This window comes from Indicator indicator, chromosome 29 (assembly GCF_027791375.1).
Source record: "Indicator indicator isolate 239-I01 chromosome 29, UM_Iind_1.1, whole genome shotgun sequence".
NCBI classification, from domain to species: domain Eukaryota; kingdom Metazoa; phylum Chordata; class Aves; order Piciformes; family Indicatoridae; genus Indicator; species Indicator indicator.
The window spans coordinates 8,211,951-8,226,390 of NC_072038.1; the positions used below are offsets into that span (position 1 = coordinate 8,211,951).

The 14,440-nt window shown below is 50.4% G+C and overlaps 1 protein-coding gene across 1 annotated transcript in view; it reads left to right on the forward strand.

Moving 5' to 3' along the window:
- SLC39A11 (solute carrier family 39 member 11) overlaps window positions 1–14,440 on the forward strand; it is a 100,347-nt gene that overhangs the window by 8,267 nt on the left and 77,640 nt on the right. The window contains exon 4 of the mRNA XM_054393895.1: window positions 130–288. Within this exon, the coding sequence (XP_054249870.1) occupies window positions 130–288 (159 nt within the window). The remainder of the gene's footprint in view (window positions 1–129; window positions 289–14,440) is intronic.

The window sequence follows — 14,440 nt, forward strand, 5'->3', positions numbered from 1 at the left end:
TGGTGATCTCCAGAGGTTCCTTCCAACCCCTACCGTTCTGAGATTCCAAGAGTGGATTGCTGACCAGGGTCAAGAGCCTCACAATGTTGGTGCCTAGGTGGCTCTCACCACTCCCATTCTGTCTCCCAGGTCATGCTGGCTGCTTCCTACTGGTCCCTCCTGGCCCCAGCTATCGACATGGCTGAGGAGTCCGGCAGCTTCGGAGCCTTCGCTTTCTTCCCGGTGGCCGTGGGCTTTGCTCTGGGAGCAGCCTTTGTCTACTTTGCAGACCTGCTCCTCCCAGCACTGGTAAGTGGATGTTCCTGGGCCGGGGAATTCTGCTCTTCCTTCAGCTCTGCTTTGACAGGAGCTGCATTCAGATTGCTTTCTATCACAGGTTTAATAAAACTGAGTTTCCTCCAAGCCCCAGGCTGGCCCTGCCAGTGCTGAATGCAGCTTCAAGGCTGGCTGCACTTCCATTTTCATTTACTTTTTTTTCCCCTCCCTTTCCTATTTTTTTTTTTTTACTTCCTTCATGCTTCTGCTTTTGTTCTTTTCACTGGCAACATTTGGCAAGCAGCTCAGGTGTGACCTCCTGTTTCAGCCCAGGGGTTTAATTTGCAGTGCTTGCCAACCCTCTGAGCATTTCAAAATCGAATGAGCCATCCTACCCTTGACAAGTGTTGCTAAATAAATAAATAACTTGAAAGCTGTTGGAATTTTTTTTTTTCTTCAGTTCAAAACAGCAGAATGGCTTAGTCAGGAAAGATGCTTTCAGAAACTTTCAGAGAGCTGTGAAAATTTGCCATTTGTTTTAGTGGAAGGGAGGATTGTCTGTGGTTAGGAGGAGCGTGAGGCTTTTGGTTTGAAGAGTGGTACAGCTGTGTCCAGCCTGCAGCATCAGCTTGTCCTTTTGCCTTGCTTTCTGAGCCTCTCCTAACAGCTACAGTCAAACACATCCTCTGCTATGAAGAAAATTGCTTGATGTTATGGTGTGGCACTTCCAGTGCAGATGGATGCATTGGAGTGAAGCACAAAGACATAACAGCTGATGGCTGAAAGCCTGGCCCTGCTCCCCACTCTCTGCCTGCCCATGTCCTGCCTCTTTTCAGGGCTCCCAAACCTTTTGCAGGATGCAGTGTGGGGCTGGGGCTGCTGCTGGGCAGCTGGAGCCTTTGGAAGCTGGTTGCCATCCAAAACTGCCTTTTTCTTTTGCTGCCCCAAGGTCTCTTGCCTTTGTTGGCCTTGGCAGTGACCCTCGTTACAAGGTGCTGGATGGGGCCCAGGGTGTAGCTGATTGACTTCCTGGAGCTGATGTTTCCCAACAGGGAGGATAAACAGTTGCACCACAAACCCCACTTCTTCCTGATGCCTTGGTGTTCATCTCTGCTGCCTTTTGAAGTGGGAGGAGGAGATCAGGGGAGTGGAATTCTTTCATTGCAAAGAGCAGGATGGAGTGGAGATGAGGGTGGCCAGCAGGTGTGGTGGGAGAAGTGCAATATATATGAAAAGTACACAGTTGTATCTTGCTTTAAATCCATAAAGATGAGAGAGGAACTGCTGTGTCCTGGTTTCACACAGCTCTTTGCAGCGTGCAGGAGAGCACATCCCACTGCATGCTTGTCCTGTGGGACTTAGGGTAGCTGCATGTGCTAATGATGAGCTCAGAGAGGGTCTACAGCCCCTGGCTAATGCTGCTGCCTGTGGGGTTTGTTTCCTGCCAAAGGGGTGTCCCTGCACTGGGGTGTCTCCTGCAGCTAGGCAGCAGGCAGGACCCACCTTGTCAGAGCTGGTGACAAGCTGCAAAATGCTGCTTGTCCTTCCACTGGATCACTTGGGCAGGGTCAGGAGAGCTGAAGATGGATGAGCCTTCAGTTGATTCCCTGACCAGAGGCAGGAATGATGGCTTCTGGGGCTGTTCAGAAGCTCTGCAATAGGCAGGGGATGGGACTTTTGGGGTGCTTTAGGAAGAGGACAGAGTAGCCTGAGACTTGAAGTTATGTGGGATGCTGTGGAAGGGTAAAGCTTAAAGCTGAATATATTGAAATAAAAAAAAAAAAAATAGCCAGTGCCTGCTCAGTCCTGAGCTGTCCTCAGGGCTGTGCTGGCTGGAGAGTTTGGCTCAGGATATGTCTCCCTTCACTTGGAGCTCAGACTTCTCCCTCAGGAGCTAGTGCTGCTCAGACAAGGGTTGAGCCATTGCCCTTCACTTCCAAGAAGTTTTGCTTCTTTCCAAATCAGCTGAATTCCCAGGGCTTTGTTTTTGATCTCCCCCACTTAGTCAGGTGGGGAGGCGATGCTGGTGAGACCGTAGGGCACAGTGCCCCTGGGAGGTCAGGGCAAGGGATCTGATTTTAGCAGGCTGCTCTTTGCACAGGGAGCTTGCTCTCTGCCTGGCACTTCTCCATAATTGGTTTGCTGGATAGCAACAGGTAGTAAAAGCTGCTAATGACTCCTTATCACTCCAGCCCTGCTCCCCAGGGAGGGAGCAAGGCTCTGCTCCTGCTGGAGCTCAAGGTAGTGCCCAAGTGTTTGCTTAATGCCCGAGCTGAGGGTTAAACCTCCAAGACAAACTGGTTAATGGTGCTGAACAGCTGTAGTCATTAAATTCCTTACAAAAGACAAATCTAATCTATTACATCTTTATCTTTCACTGCTTCCTTCTGTGAACCCTTTAAAGTGTTTGTTCACCCTTTATGGAGGAGGAGATGCTGGCTTGGGAGTGCTCTGCTGAGCTGGTGGAGGACAGCAAACCCCAACAGGTCATTTGGGTGCATTTGGAGAGCAAGACCGTTGCAGAAACAGACCTCAGGAGGGCTCTCCCTTGCTTTGGCCACTGTCTCCTGGCATGGTGTGTTCAGCCAAAGTGTGTCTTCACCAAAGTAGGTCTCCTCACATGTGTTGATCAAGTGTCTTCACCAGCTGTGCTGGATTTGGGGGCAGGGGAGGTGGTGACAGAGCTGGGTCTGCAGCAGGATGTTGCTATAGTTCCTGGAATATCTTAAACCACTAATGAACAGCCCAGGCAGCCCATCTGTCTCCTCCCCCTGGCCATGGTGATGCTGCAATAGGCTTCTCTCCTTCCTTTGCTCCAGTTTAACCCTACAGTTACTTTTTAAGTAAGAACTTGGCTTTCAGGTGGTATTTGTGGGAGGCTTCTAGATGGAGAGGGGCAGATGATGGAGTGAATGAGATGCTATTGCCTTTGCTAAAAAGGGTTGGGGCTGAGGAGCTTCCATGCCAAGACCTGAAGCCTTTGAGGGAGAGTTCACTTCAAAACACTGCTCTGTGCTGTAGGTCCTTGATTGCTCAGTAGCTATTTTGGGTCTCCTGCACAAGAATGCTGGAATATTAAGTATTATTATTCTCATCCTTCAACTCTGTCTTGCAGCTCTGCTGACGTGGCTGGGTTTAGTTCAGAGTGGGATGTTTTATTTGGTTTCCAGAATGGATTTTCTTGCTTTAGCCTCTCTCTTCCTGGAAGAATCCAGCAAGAGTTCAGAGGATGCATCCAGGTTTTTCAGACAGTCCCTGGCTGCTTTGGCTCCTCGCATGCACATGTGTTGATGTTGTCTGTGAGCTGCCAGATCCTGCAAAGCTCTCCTGAGTTGTGTTTGAGTTTCCATGGGCATTGCCATACCCATGTGGTTGGCTTTGGGTGGGATGCTGGGTCTGGGCACAACCAAAGTGCCCAGGTTGAGGCTTTTAGGAGCTTACTTGCTCCTGTGTTTTCCAGATCACTGCCCTTAAATGCTCCTCCAGGCAAGCAGGAATTCACAGGCATGAAGAGACATCGAGGTGCTGGAGTGGTGCCAGATATGGGCAGTGAAGCTCTGGAGTCTAGGTTGTATGAGGAGAGGCTGACGGAGCTGGGGTTGTTTAGTCTGAAGAAAAGGAGACTGAGGCTCCCTTCTCACTCTCTACAACTATCTGAAAGGAAATATGAGCTAGGTGAGTGTTGGTCTCTTCTCACAAGCCATTACTGATAGGGCAAGAGGAAATAGCATCAAGTTAGGCCAGGGGAGGTTTAGTTTGGACATTAGGAAAAAAACTTCAACACTGAAAGGGTTCTCAAAGCCTGGAAGAGGCTGCCCAGGGAAGTGGGTGAGTCACACCATCCCTAGATGTAGTGAAAAGCTGTCTAAATGTGGCGCTCAAGGGTGTGGTGTAGAAGTGGCCCTGAGAGAGTTAGACAGTGGTTGGTCTTTTCCAGCCACAGTGATTCTGAGATGGTGGTGGGGTCGGGAAGGTGGCACAGACAGGGTTGAGGAGAAGGCAGACTGCCCACAGTGGGAGATAATGAGCCCCTCGTGGGCTGCACAGCAGCTGAGCCATACCTGCCCATGTGCCCCCAGCTATTACCTGCCTGGTTCTTTCCGCTCCCGGCTGTGTGACGTCCTCCTGGCTCCCAGATCGTTACACTAAATAGCATAATGAGGCTTAATCAGCTTCATCTCCTCTACCTTGAGGCTTCATTTTGCTTGGAAACATCTGTCCACACGCAGAAAGCAGCTCTATCACTCCCACCACGCTGGCTGCATGTCTGCAGCCAGAGCTGAGCTTGATCCAGGAACCCAGATGGGTGCTGTGGTGTTGGGGGGGCCTGGGGTCAGCCCTGAGGTCTCCCCTGGGAGGAGCTGATCACATTCAAGGGGGAGGGAGAGGGAGGGCAGATGTTGCAGGAGAAGCAGGAGTTAATGTGTAATCCAGGGAGGGAGCTGATGGGCCATTACTCAGTTACAACTAGGAGCCTGCCAATACTTCTCATGTAAAAGATGATTGGGGATGGGAGTATGGGGAGCCAGGGCTGTAATTCTGTCCTGGAAATACCATCTCCATTGGACTGGTTTTTCTTCTTGTCAGCAAGATGCAGGCTTTGTAGTTTGTTGGGTTTTTTTTCCCCCATAATCAATAAAGCTGCATGTGGTGGCTGGAGAATTCCTTAGATTTAAAACGAAGAGTAACTCCAGTGCCCTTTAAAAACCTTTCACCTGGCATGGTGGGTGCCAGTGCTGGCTCCTCATGCTGCAGGACAGACCAACAAGGCTGAAATTCCTTCCTGGGGGCCCAGAGGTTGTGTTTCATATCCATTTGGAAATATTTTTGGGCTGTGTTTTGCAGCTGGGTAATGGTTTTCAGGAGCAGGCTGGGGATCTTCACGTGGGATGGGAGGGAGCGGAGCTGCTGTGTAGATAGCAGGAGGCTGGATCCCATTAACCCTCTCCAAACGTAGCTGCTTTGTGCTCCTGCCCTCTTTTTCTTTTTGCAAACCAAAGGCTTGCAAGCTTTTTTGGAGTATAGCCTGGGATTGGGCATTTTGCAGAGTGGATTTTAGGCTATTTTTGGTGAGCACCCCTGGGAGAGATTTGCAAACTTGATGAAGAGATATGTGAGGGCTACTCTTCTGCTTTAGAAGGAGGGTGCCTTGCTTGGCTCAGCTTGTGCCTCCAGGATGTGCATTTTGCCTTCTCAATCTGTGCAAGTCACGTATCAGGGGAAAGCTGAGAGCAGTGTGTGGATGGTGAGGCTGCAGGAGGGGGAGGAGAGACCATCACACCCACTCCAGGCGTGGATGCATGTCATTTAAAATTGTAATTCCTTTCTCAGGGCTAAACCACAGCTGGATCAGACCATGGCAAAGTGTCTGTTTTGAGGGGGCTCCCTAGACAGTGATCCCTAGCACATTCCTGGTGCCCTAGGGTAACAAGGCAGAGAAATCCTTTAGTTCCCTGGGTGTAGCTGGAGGATGTTAATGATCAGCTCAGTGCTGGTAGCAGTGTGTGCTTCTCCCCAGCAAAGATAGGCAGCTTTAAATCCTGCTCTCCCTTCTGATTTGCATGGAGCTGGATCTGATGGGTTAATTGTTTCAGGAGGCAGTAAAAATGTGCTGGGTCTTGTGGCTGGTGTTAATTTATAATCAGAATCAAGGTTTGTCTTGGGCAATTTGCTGATTCCTCCGAGACGTGCCCGTCACAAGTTCCCATCCTTAATGTGCCTTTTCCTGTTCATCTGCAACTCCTAGAAAGTTAATTAGCTGCACATCCTCATTGCTGTGCGAGGTAGAGGCTTTGTTGATTCCACCATTAACCAAGGGGCATGCCTGTCTGTAGGGCAGCCCATGTGTATTTTCTGGCTTATTAAATTTTTGAGTGTGGGATTGAAGCAATGTCCAGAGAGCAGCCCAGGGACCCAGGTGTGGTGGCATGGGTGGCATCTTGCTGAGCTCAGGCAATCTTGGGGTTCCAGTGAGGTGGCTTTGGTGGTGTGGGGCATACAAAGTGACTCCCAACCCCTCTTTGACATGCAGGCTGTGTTCAGTCTCCCCTGGTCTGTGCTGCTGCCAGCCCTGCCTGCTGGCTCCTGCTGCCTGCAAAGACAGCTTGGCATCACCCTCTGGTGAGAGCTGAGCTGGCATCGAGGGATGCCTGGATGCAGGCAGTGGGAATGGGCAGGCAGACAGCTGCATGACTGCAAAGCTGTGTCTGCATCTTGCTCTTGCTGCCCTGAGCTCCTCAAGGCAGGGACGATGGAGCCCTGCTGCCATTGCTGCTCTCTCATACCACCTCCAGGCTGAACTGGGGTTTAGGTTGGGCAGGAGCTGCCTTTGCCCTGCAGGGTGGGTGAGGATGGGCTAGAGGGTTGCGTGAGCTCCAGCTTGACACTTGCATTCCTGATGTGCTCTGATTTCCCTTGTTTGGGGGAAAATAAATAGCAGCCCTTCTGTTTGTTTTGGTTTGTGGCATTCTGTCCCTTTTCCACTGACTGTGGAAGGAAGGAAGGATCTGGCTCTGGTGACTGAGAAAGGGAAACCTTTTTTTAGGAGACTCATAAAGGAATGTAGCGAAGTCTCCTGTTGTCCTTCCCCTTCTAGCTGTAAGCAAGCAGGAGTACCTGGGCAGCAGGTTTATGAACTTGGCAAATAAACCCAACCCAACTCTGCCTTGAGGCTGGGTGTGGAAGGTTATGGATCTGGGTGGGACTGATAGAGAATTGTTTTGGCTGGAAAAAATCTCTCGGATCATAGATACCAATTGTTGACCTAAGATCACCACGGCCATTAAACCCTGTCCCAAAGTGTCATGGCCACAGGTTTCTTGAACACCTCCAGGAATGGTGACTCCACCAGCTCCCTGGGCAGCCTGTTCCAATCCCTGACCACCAAGTCAAGAAATCTTCAAAATATCCAATTTAAACCTCCCCTGGTGCAACCTGGGGCCATTTCCTCTTATTCTATCATGAGGTACTAGGGAAGGGAGACCAACACCCACCTTGCTACAACCTCCTTTCAGGGAGCTGTAGAAGACAATGAGGTCTCCCTTCAGCCTCTTTTTCTCCAGACTAAATCATCCCAGTTCCCTCAGCTGCCCCTCATATACTTGGTTCCAGCTCCTGAATGTCCTGTTCCAATGAGAGGATTCTGGCCATGAAATCATCCCTGGTGCTGATCACAAAGCCCACCCCTGGGATCCTCTGAAAGTCTCTTGTTAGTCTCACTTCTCGAGGCCAGCACCCAGGCACCCCTAAAGCTTTCTTTAAGGTCTGTTTATCCCTATGATCCATGACAGCCTGCTGGCCTCCCACCCCTTCCCTGCCCATGTGCAGTGGTTGTAGGGTTTGAAATTCAGTTGTAGCTGGATAGGGTGAAATTATTTGCAGGGGTGGGGGGGGGGGAAAGACGTAAAATAGTAATTATCCTAATTTCTGGAAAAGCATTTGGTTTTATTAATGGAGGTAAAGAGTTATTTTCTTCCAGAGAGCAATTTGTCAGCTGCTCTTAATTATAATTCTCTCTCTCACTGCATATCAGGCATTTCACAAAAACCATTACATGGAAAGCAGCTCTGCAGAGAAGGACCTGGGAGTGCTGGTGGGCAACAAGTTCACCATGAGCCAGCAGTGTGGCCTCATGGCCAAGAAGATCAGTGATCTCCTGGGGTGCATTAAGAAGAGTGTGGCCAGCAGGCTGAAGGAGGTTCTTCTCCCCCTCGACTCTGCCCTAGTGTGGCCACACAAGGAGTCCTGGGCCCAGTGCTGGGCTCCCCAGTTCAAGGGAGACAGGGAACTACTGGAGAGAGTCCAGCAGAGGCTACAGAGAGGGAAATGGAGCAAACTGTCTGAGGAGGAAATGTTGAGAGACCTGGGGCTGTTTAATCTGGAGAAGAGCAGATTTAGAGGGGATCTTCTCAAGGATGATCAATAGCTAAAGGGTGGAAGGCAAGAGGATGGGGCCAGACTCTTCTCTGTGGTGGCCAGTGATGGGACAAGGGGCAAGAGGCACAAACTGGAACCTAGCAGGTTCCCTCTGAATGTGAGGAAAAGTTTCTTTGCTGTCAGGGTGCTGGAGCCCTGGAGCAGGCTGCCCAGAGAGGTTGGTTGTGGAGTCTCCTACTCTGGAGAGATTCCAAGCCTGCCTGGACATTGTGATCCTGGACAACCTGCTGTGGGTGACCCTGCCTTAGCAGGGGGCTTGCACTAGATCTCCAGAGGTCCCTTCCAACCCCCACCATGCTGGGATTCTATGAATACACAAAGCTAGAGCTAAAGAGCTGAGGTGTTTTGAATCCAAATGCAGGTTAAATCCCTTTCCCTGTGTAAGGTTTATGGGAACAGTCCCTACCTGCTCTGGCAGCAGATGAGATCTGGAGCAGTTTGTTGACAGCATGGCTCTGCAGGCTGACAGTAGGGTTGCACAGGGAGCAAAAAAAGCAGGGATTGAGGAAACCTGGTTTAATACTTCATTCAGTGAACTCCTGCACTAGATAAATGTTTCCCCACCATTCCTCACTCTGTGTGGGTTTTGCTGGCTGATAAGGCTTTTCTCTCCTCCATGGCTCAACCTTTGCTGATTGAATTTCAATTACTGCTTGGGACCTGGCTCAGAATTGTATAAGAGGATAAATTTCCCAGAAGGAAGAGCACACTGGAATAGCAGATCTCTCCTGTACCTGCCCAGGAGAGCCTGGCAGACACCACAGGGAGGGCTGAATCTCTGTCACAGAATCACAGAGTGACAGGGGCTGGAAGGGCCCTCTAGAGATGATCTAATCCAGAGTAGGTGCACCCAGAGCAGATTGCACAGCATGGTGCTCAGGGGGGGGTTTGCCTGATTCAGAGATGGGGACTCCACCACCTCTCTGGGCAGCCTGTTCCAGTACTCCCTTAATGTAAAGAAGTTCCTCCTCATCTTTAGATGGAACTTCTTGTGTTCAAATTTGTGCCTGTTACTTCTTGTCCTGTTGCTGGGCACCACTGAAAAAAAATTAGCCCCCCTCCTCCTGACAGCCATCCTTTAAGTACTGATAAGCATTGATAAGACACTTCCCCCCCCTTCCCCCCCCCCCCAACCAGTCTTCTCCAGGCTAAAACCCACGAGTCCCTCAGAGATGTTCTAGTCCCTTAATCATCTTTGTAGCCCTTTGCTGTACCCTCTCAAGCAGTTCCCTGGCCTTGAACTGTGTCCAGAACTGGACACAGTACTCCAGGTGTGGCCTCACCAGGACAGAGTAGAGGGAGAGGAGACCCTCCCTTGACCTGCTGGCCACATTCCTCTTGATGCATCCCAGGATGCCATTGCATCTTTATGCTTTTGGGGAGATTCTGGATCCTGGACCTTTTTTGCTGGTTAATTTTGAGCACTTTTTGTTATATTTAGTCATGGAGTGAGCAGAAAGCAGGCAGCAAGCTGCCCAGGGGAGAGCAGGGTATGGGTGCAGCACACAGCTAAGTGTGGACTGGAGGGGTTGTGGGTGGTCAGAGTGCCCTGGGGTTGCACCTGTGCCTCAGGTTGGGTTCTAAAAACTGGTGGTGGTGCTCGAGAAACTTCAAGCTCCATTGTGACCACAGTGCTGGTTTGTGGTAATGATGCCCCAAGATGGCATCACCTGTTAGACTTGCTGAGCTGTCATCCATGCTCTTACACTGCACACCTGAACAAGGCTCCCACAGGGAGCCATAGATGGTTCCTTGGCTGTTCTTTGATCTTAAAAAAAAAAAAAAAATCTGCCTTTGAATTTGCTCATAACATAACCCCAAATTAATGCCTCCACTGTGAAAAGTAAACCTGCCATTAAAATGTCAAAGAAACAGCAAGTGAGGTTGCAGTTGGTTGGGTGGTGAATGTCAGGGAGAGGAAAACTGCTTTCATGTAGATCCCAGAAAGTACAAATGCACAGATCTAGAACTGCAGCACAATGCCAGCTTGCTCTCAGGGTAAACTCTGACTCACCCAGGCTGACTTGAGAGTCAGGCAGCCTTGAGGGAGGTGGTTCTGCCCCACTGCCCTGCTGAGACCCTGCCTGCAGTGCTGGATTGAGCTCTGGAGTCGTCAGCATGAAAAGGACATGGACCTGTTGGAGTGAGGCCAGAGGAGGCCACAAAAGTGAACCCCTCTGCTGTGAGGCCAGGCTGAGAGACTTGGGGTTGTTCAGCCTGCAGAAGAGAAGGTTCCAGGGAGACCTTCTTGTGGCCTTGCAGTGCTTAAAGGGGCCAATAAGAAAGATGGGGACAGACTTTTAGCAGGGCCTGTAGTGATAGGACAAAGAGGACACAGACTCAAGCTGCGCCAGGGCAAGTTTAGGCTCGAGGTGAGGAGAAAGTTATTCATGGAGAGAGTTGTTAGCTGTTGGAATGTGCAGCCCAGGGAGGTGGTGGAGTCACCATCCCTGGAGGTGTTCAAGAGGGGATTGGACGTGGCACTTGGTGCCATGGTTTAGTAGTCATGAGGTCTTGGGTGATAGGTTGGACTTTGATGATCCTTGAGGTCTTTTCCAACCTTGTTGATTCTGTGTAAAAAGGGGAGATTTGGACTGGAGAGAAGAAATGTTTTACACTGAGAGTGGTAAAACACTGGCACAGACTGTCTGGAGATGTGGTAGATGCCCCATCCCTGGCAACACTCCAGGTCAGGTTGGTTGAGGCTCTGAGCAAGCTGCTGTAGTTGAAGATGTCCCAGCTGGAAGTTCAGCCCTGCAGGGACAATCCTGAGCTTCCAAAGGAAGGGAAATGAGTTAGCTTCTTGATGGTGGTAATCAGGAAGCACCTTGTCCCTTATTATGCCTCTCTTCTGTAATGAATTAACAAATTAATTGCATTAGGTGCAGAGAAGGATGAGCCTCTCCTGTGGATTTATTGCTCTGTGCTCCAGGAAGGTGCTGGAGACTCCCCTGGCTCTGCCGCGGCTCCTGCAGACGAGCAGAGGAGTCGTCGTCTCTCCTGGACTTTGGTGCTCTTTTGGTAATTATGGGATGTGTATGACATGGAGAGGAGAAATGGGCAGAAACCATGTCCTCGGGAACAGGAGCTGGCTGGGGCTGCAGTGCTGGAGGGGCCTATAGGGAGAAGGGGCTGTGGGGAGAAGGGGCTGTGCACCAGCAGTGCTGCTTCTCCAGACGTCTTCTGCGTGTCCCAATGTTGCTAATTGCAGGTCCGAGGGAAGTTGTGCTTTAATGTGATGTAATTAGGCAGCTCTGGCATGGTGTGGCTCTTCTTTTGAGGGTGATGGATTGATAGCCCAGCCCTGTGAAGGGCTCCTGACATCCCACCCTGCAGCAGCAGCTGCCTGCTTTGTTTACCCTTTCCCATTAATTCCGTCTGCACTGATAGCAAATTGCTCCTGAGGAGAATCCTGTGTAAAAAAAAAAAAAAAAAAAAAAAAAGAAAAAAAAGAGCTGTTAGTTGAAGTTTTGTTTGCTTTTTCTCTTACCCTTGCAAAAACAACCACAAGGAAAGAGCCTTGCATAAGAGAGGACTGTGAAAATACATGTTGCCACGCTACAAATACACAAGGTGGGGAGGGGAGGCAGGGAGAGAGAAAAGAGGCAAGGCTGGTCTCCATTAGACTTTAATAAGCATGTGGAGAAAAAGCTCTTGTTAATCCCATCCGAGGCTTAAAGGTTTATTGCTAACAATTAAAATCCCATCTTGGAGTGCTGACTCCATGCCACAAACAGCTCTGCTGTGTCCTGCTGAGCAAAGCCTGTGGGCGTCGGGGTGGTGCTGATGTCGGGGGCAGTCCTTAAGGAACTATCCCTTAGGAAAGGAAATGTTCCTGAAGAAAATAGCTCTTAGGAAAAGAAAATAGGACCTGGCTGTGACTCTAACAGGCAAGTTTCCTCCCAGTTAACGACTAGAAGTGGATATGCATCCCAGCTGGTTTGGTGGATCTGCATCCTAGCTGGTTTTAATGGATACAGACCCAGGCTGGTTTTGAGGGCTATGGATCCAGGCTGGTTTTGGTGGGCAGCACTTATGTGCTCAAACCCTCCACCTAGAGCAACCATCTTTTGAAAAATGAATTTCCTGGTTGTGTTTGGAGGTCTCCCTAAGGGACAGGAGGTTGGTGACACAGAACCTGTCTCCTGTTGCTGCTGCAGGGGTGGCTTTTGTTTGGTTAACCAGTTGTTGGGGGTTATTTTTGTAAGGGTCTCATGGCAAAAGCAGCAGAAGCGTTCCTGGGCTTCTGTTTTGGTAGTGGCAAAGGTTACAAAACCTCCCTCCTTCCTTGCCCTGTAAAAGATCACTGTTGCAAAACATCACGTTTTGTAACAAACCTCCTGGGTTTCCCCAAGAGCCTGGGAATTACATCTGTGTTCCTTCCTCCAGGCAGTGCTCGTCCCAGCCCCATGCTGCTGGGGCTGCCTTCCCAGACCTGGTGCCAGCAACATTCCTGCTGTGTTTTTACTCCCTCCTGGAAAAGCACAAGCCCCCATGTGCCAGCAGGAAAAATCTGTATGTTTTGCTTTAATATGAACATTATTTTGGCCCCAAAAGATGGATTAGGCTGTGCCTGTCTCCCCTTGGAGCCCCTTGGTAGGTCTGGGGCAGCTGCTGCTCTCAGGGGCTGATGCTGATGGCATGTTCCTGCTCCATGGCATTGATGCTTCTGGGGTCCAGCTGTGCTGGGAGTGGGTACCCCAGCATCCTCTGATTGAAAGGGCTGTGGGATACTTTCCTTTCACTCCTGTTGGAGGACAGATTTGGCTTATTTGAGGATTTGGGGTGAATTTTGATAAATCCACCTTTCTCCCTAGGACTGCCAGAACTAGTTGCTGGGTGATCTCAATGTTGTCAGGTCATGAGGTCACTGTGGGTTTTGGCACTGCCAAGGAGGTCTCCCTTCAGCTGCTGTCAGATGAGGCAGCTCCCAGGGGAGCCTCTGTGGCTGGGACTGCTCTGGGTTCACCCTGCAGGACACCCTGGCTGTCCCCATGCTCCTGGTGACCCAGGAGGGAGGTGATTTATCCCTGCAGCCCCTCAGCAGAAGCTGGTGATTAGAGCTGCTGTTTGCAGTTTTCAAGAATTGAGTTATCAATGGGGCTGATAATTAGCAGTGAATAAAATGTACTTGCAATAGTATTACATTAGTTGCAGATAAACTGATAGCAGCCTGCCTTAATATTCACTTAAGCTACCCTGTTTGTGGTTATTAGGGAATGGCTCTGGTGTCATGTTGCTGCCAGCTGCACTGTCAGGACAAGAAAAGCCTCCCAGCCTTGTGTGATCTGCTCACCAGAGAGGTTCCTGGAGCAGCTCTGCCATGGAAGTGATGAAATGGTTGTCTCTGGATGAACCTTTCCTCCCTGGTTCCTGTGGCAGTGCTGCCATAGCTACAAGCTGCGTGCTGGGCTGGGGGAGGATGCAGGGCTGGAGGAGCCAGATGGAAGATGCTTGGTGTGGGAAGCAGGAAGCTCCTGGGCCTCCCCCTGTGGCTCTGGAAAAATGTTGGTGATCCCAGTGTGGGCAGCAGGGCTGGCACGGGGAGCACACACCAGTGAGCTGTGGGGAGGACTGAGGTGCTTGGTGTGTTGCAGGATCAGGCCCTCAAGGTCTGCTTGTCCTTGGACATGAGGCTACTCCTGTGTTAAGCAAGTGCTGGATTGATCATTTGGCTCCTGGTGCCTCTGCTCGGGGTCACCCTGTTCCTGCCTGGTGCTGAGCGAGCTGATGCTGAGGGATTTTCACTGGAGGTTCATCAAGCTTCATTCTTGTCCAGCCCCCTCACTGGTGGAGAAAGCAATTTAGGTCCAGTGCTTGGCTCTGGAGTCTGCCTGATCAGAAGGGTTTGGGTGCTGCTGCTGGGACCCACTTGTCGCCCTGAGCAGCTGGACTGGGCTGTGCTGGGGATTTGGGGCTGTCAGGGCCCGTGGGAGTAGAAGTAAGGGAGATTTGCTTGTGTTCTCCAGCTACATATTGGATGTCAGTAATCACAGCCATGACTGCACCCACTTCAGCCTTTTCTATTGTCAAGTGCTTACAGTTGCTCTTGAGTTGTTGATTTTAATGTTTCAAGTAGGGGGTTGCTAGTGGTCCTGGCTTTGAGAGGAGCTGCAATTCAAGTCATCTTGAATGCATGCCTGCTAACTCCTTCCCTTAACTCATCCCTTTGTGCCAGGTTAATCTTGACCAAACTCCTGCTTTTTTTTTTTTTCCTCTCAAAAGAGGTGGAGGAACACTTTGGTTTGGG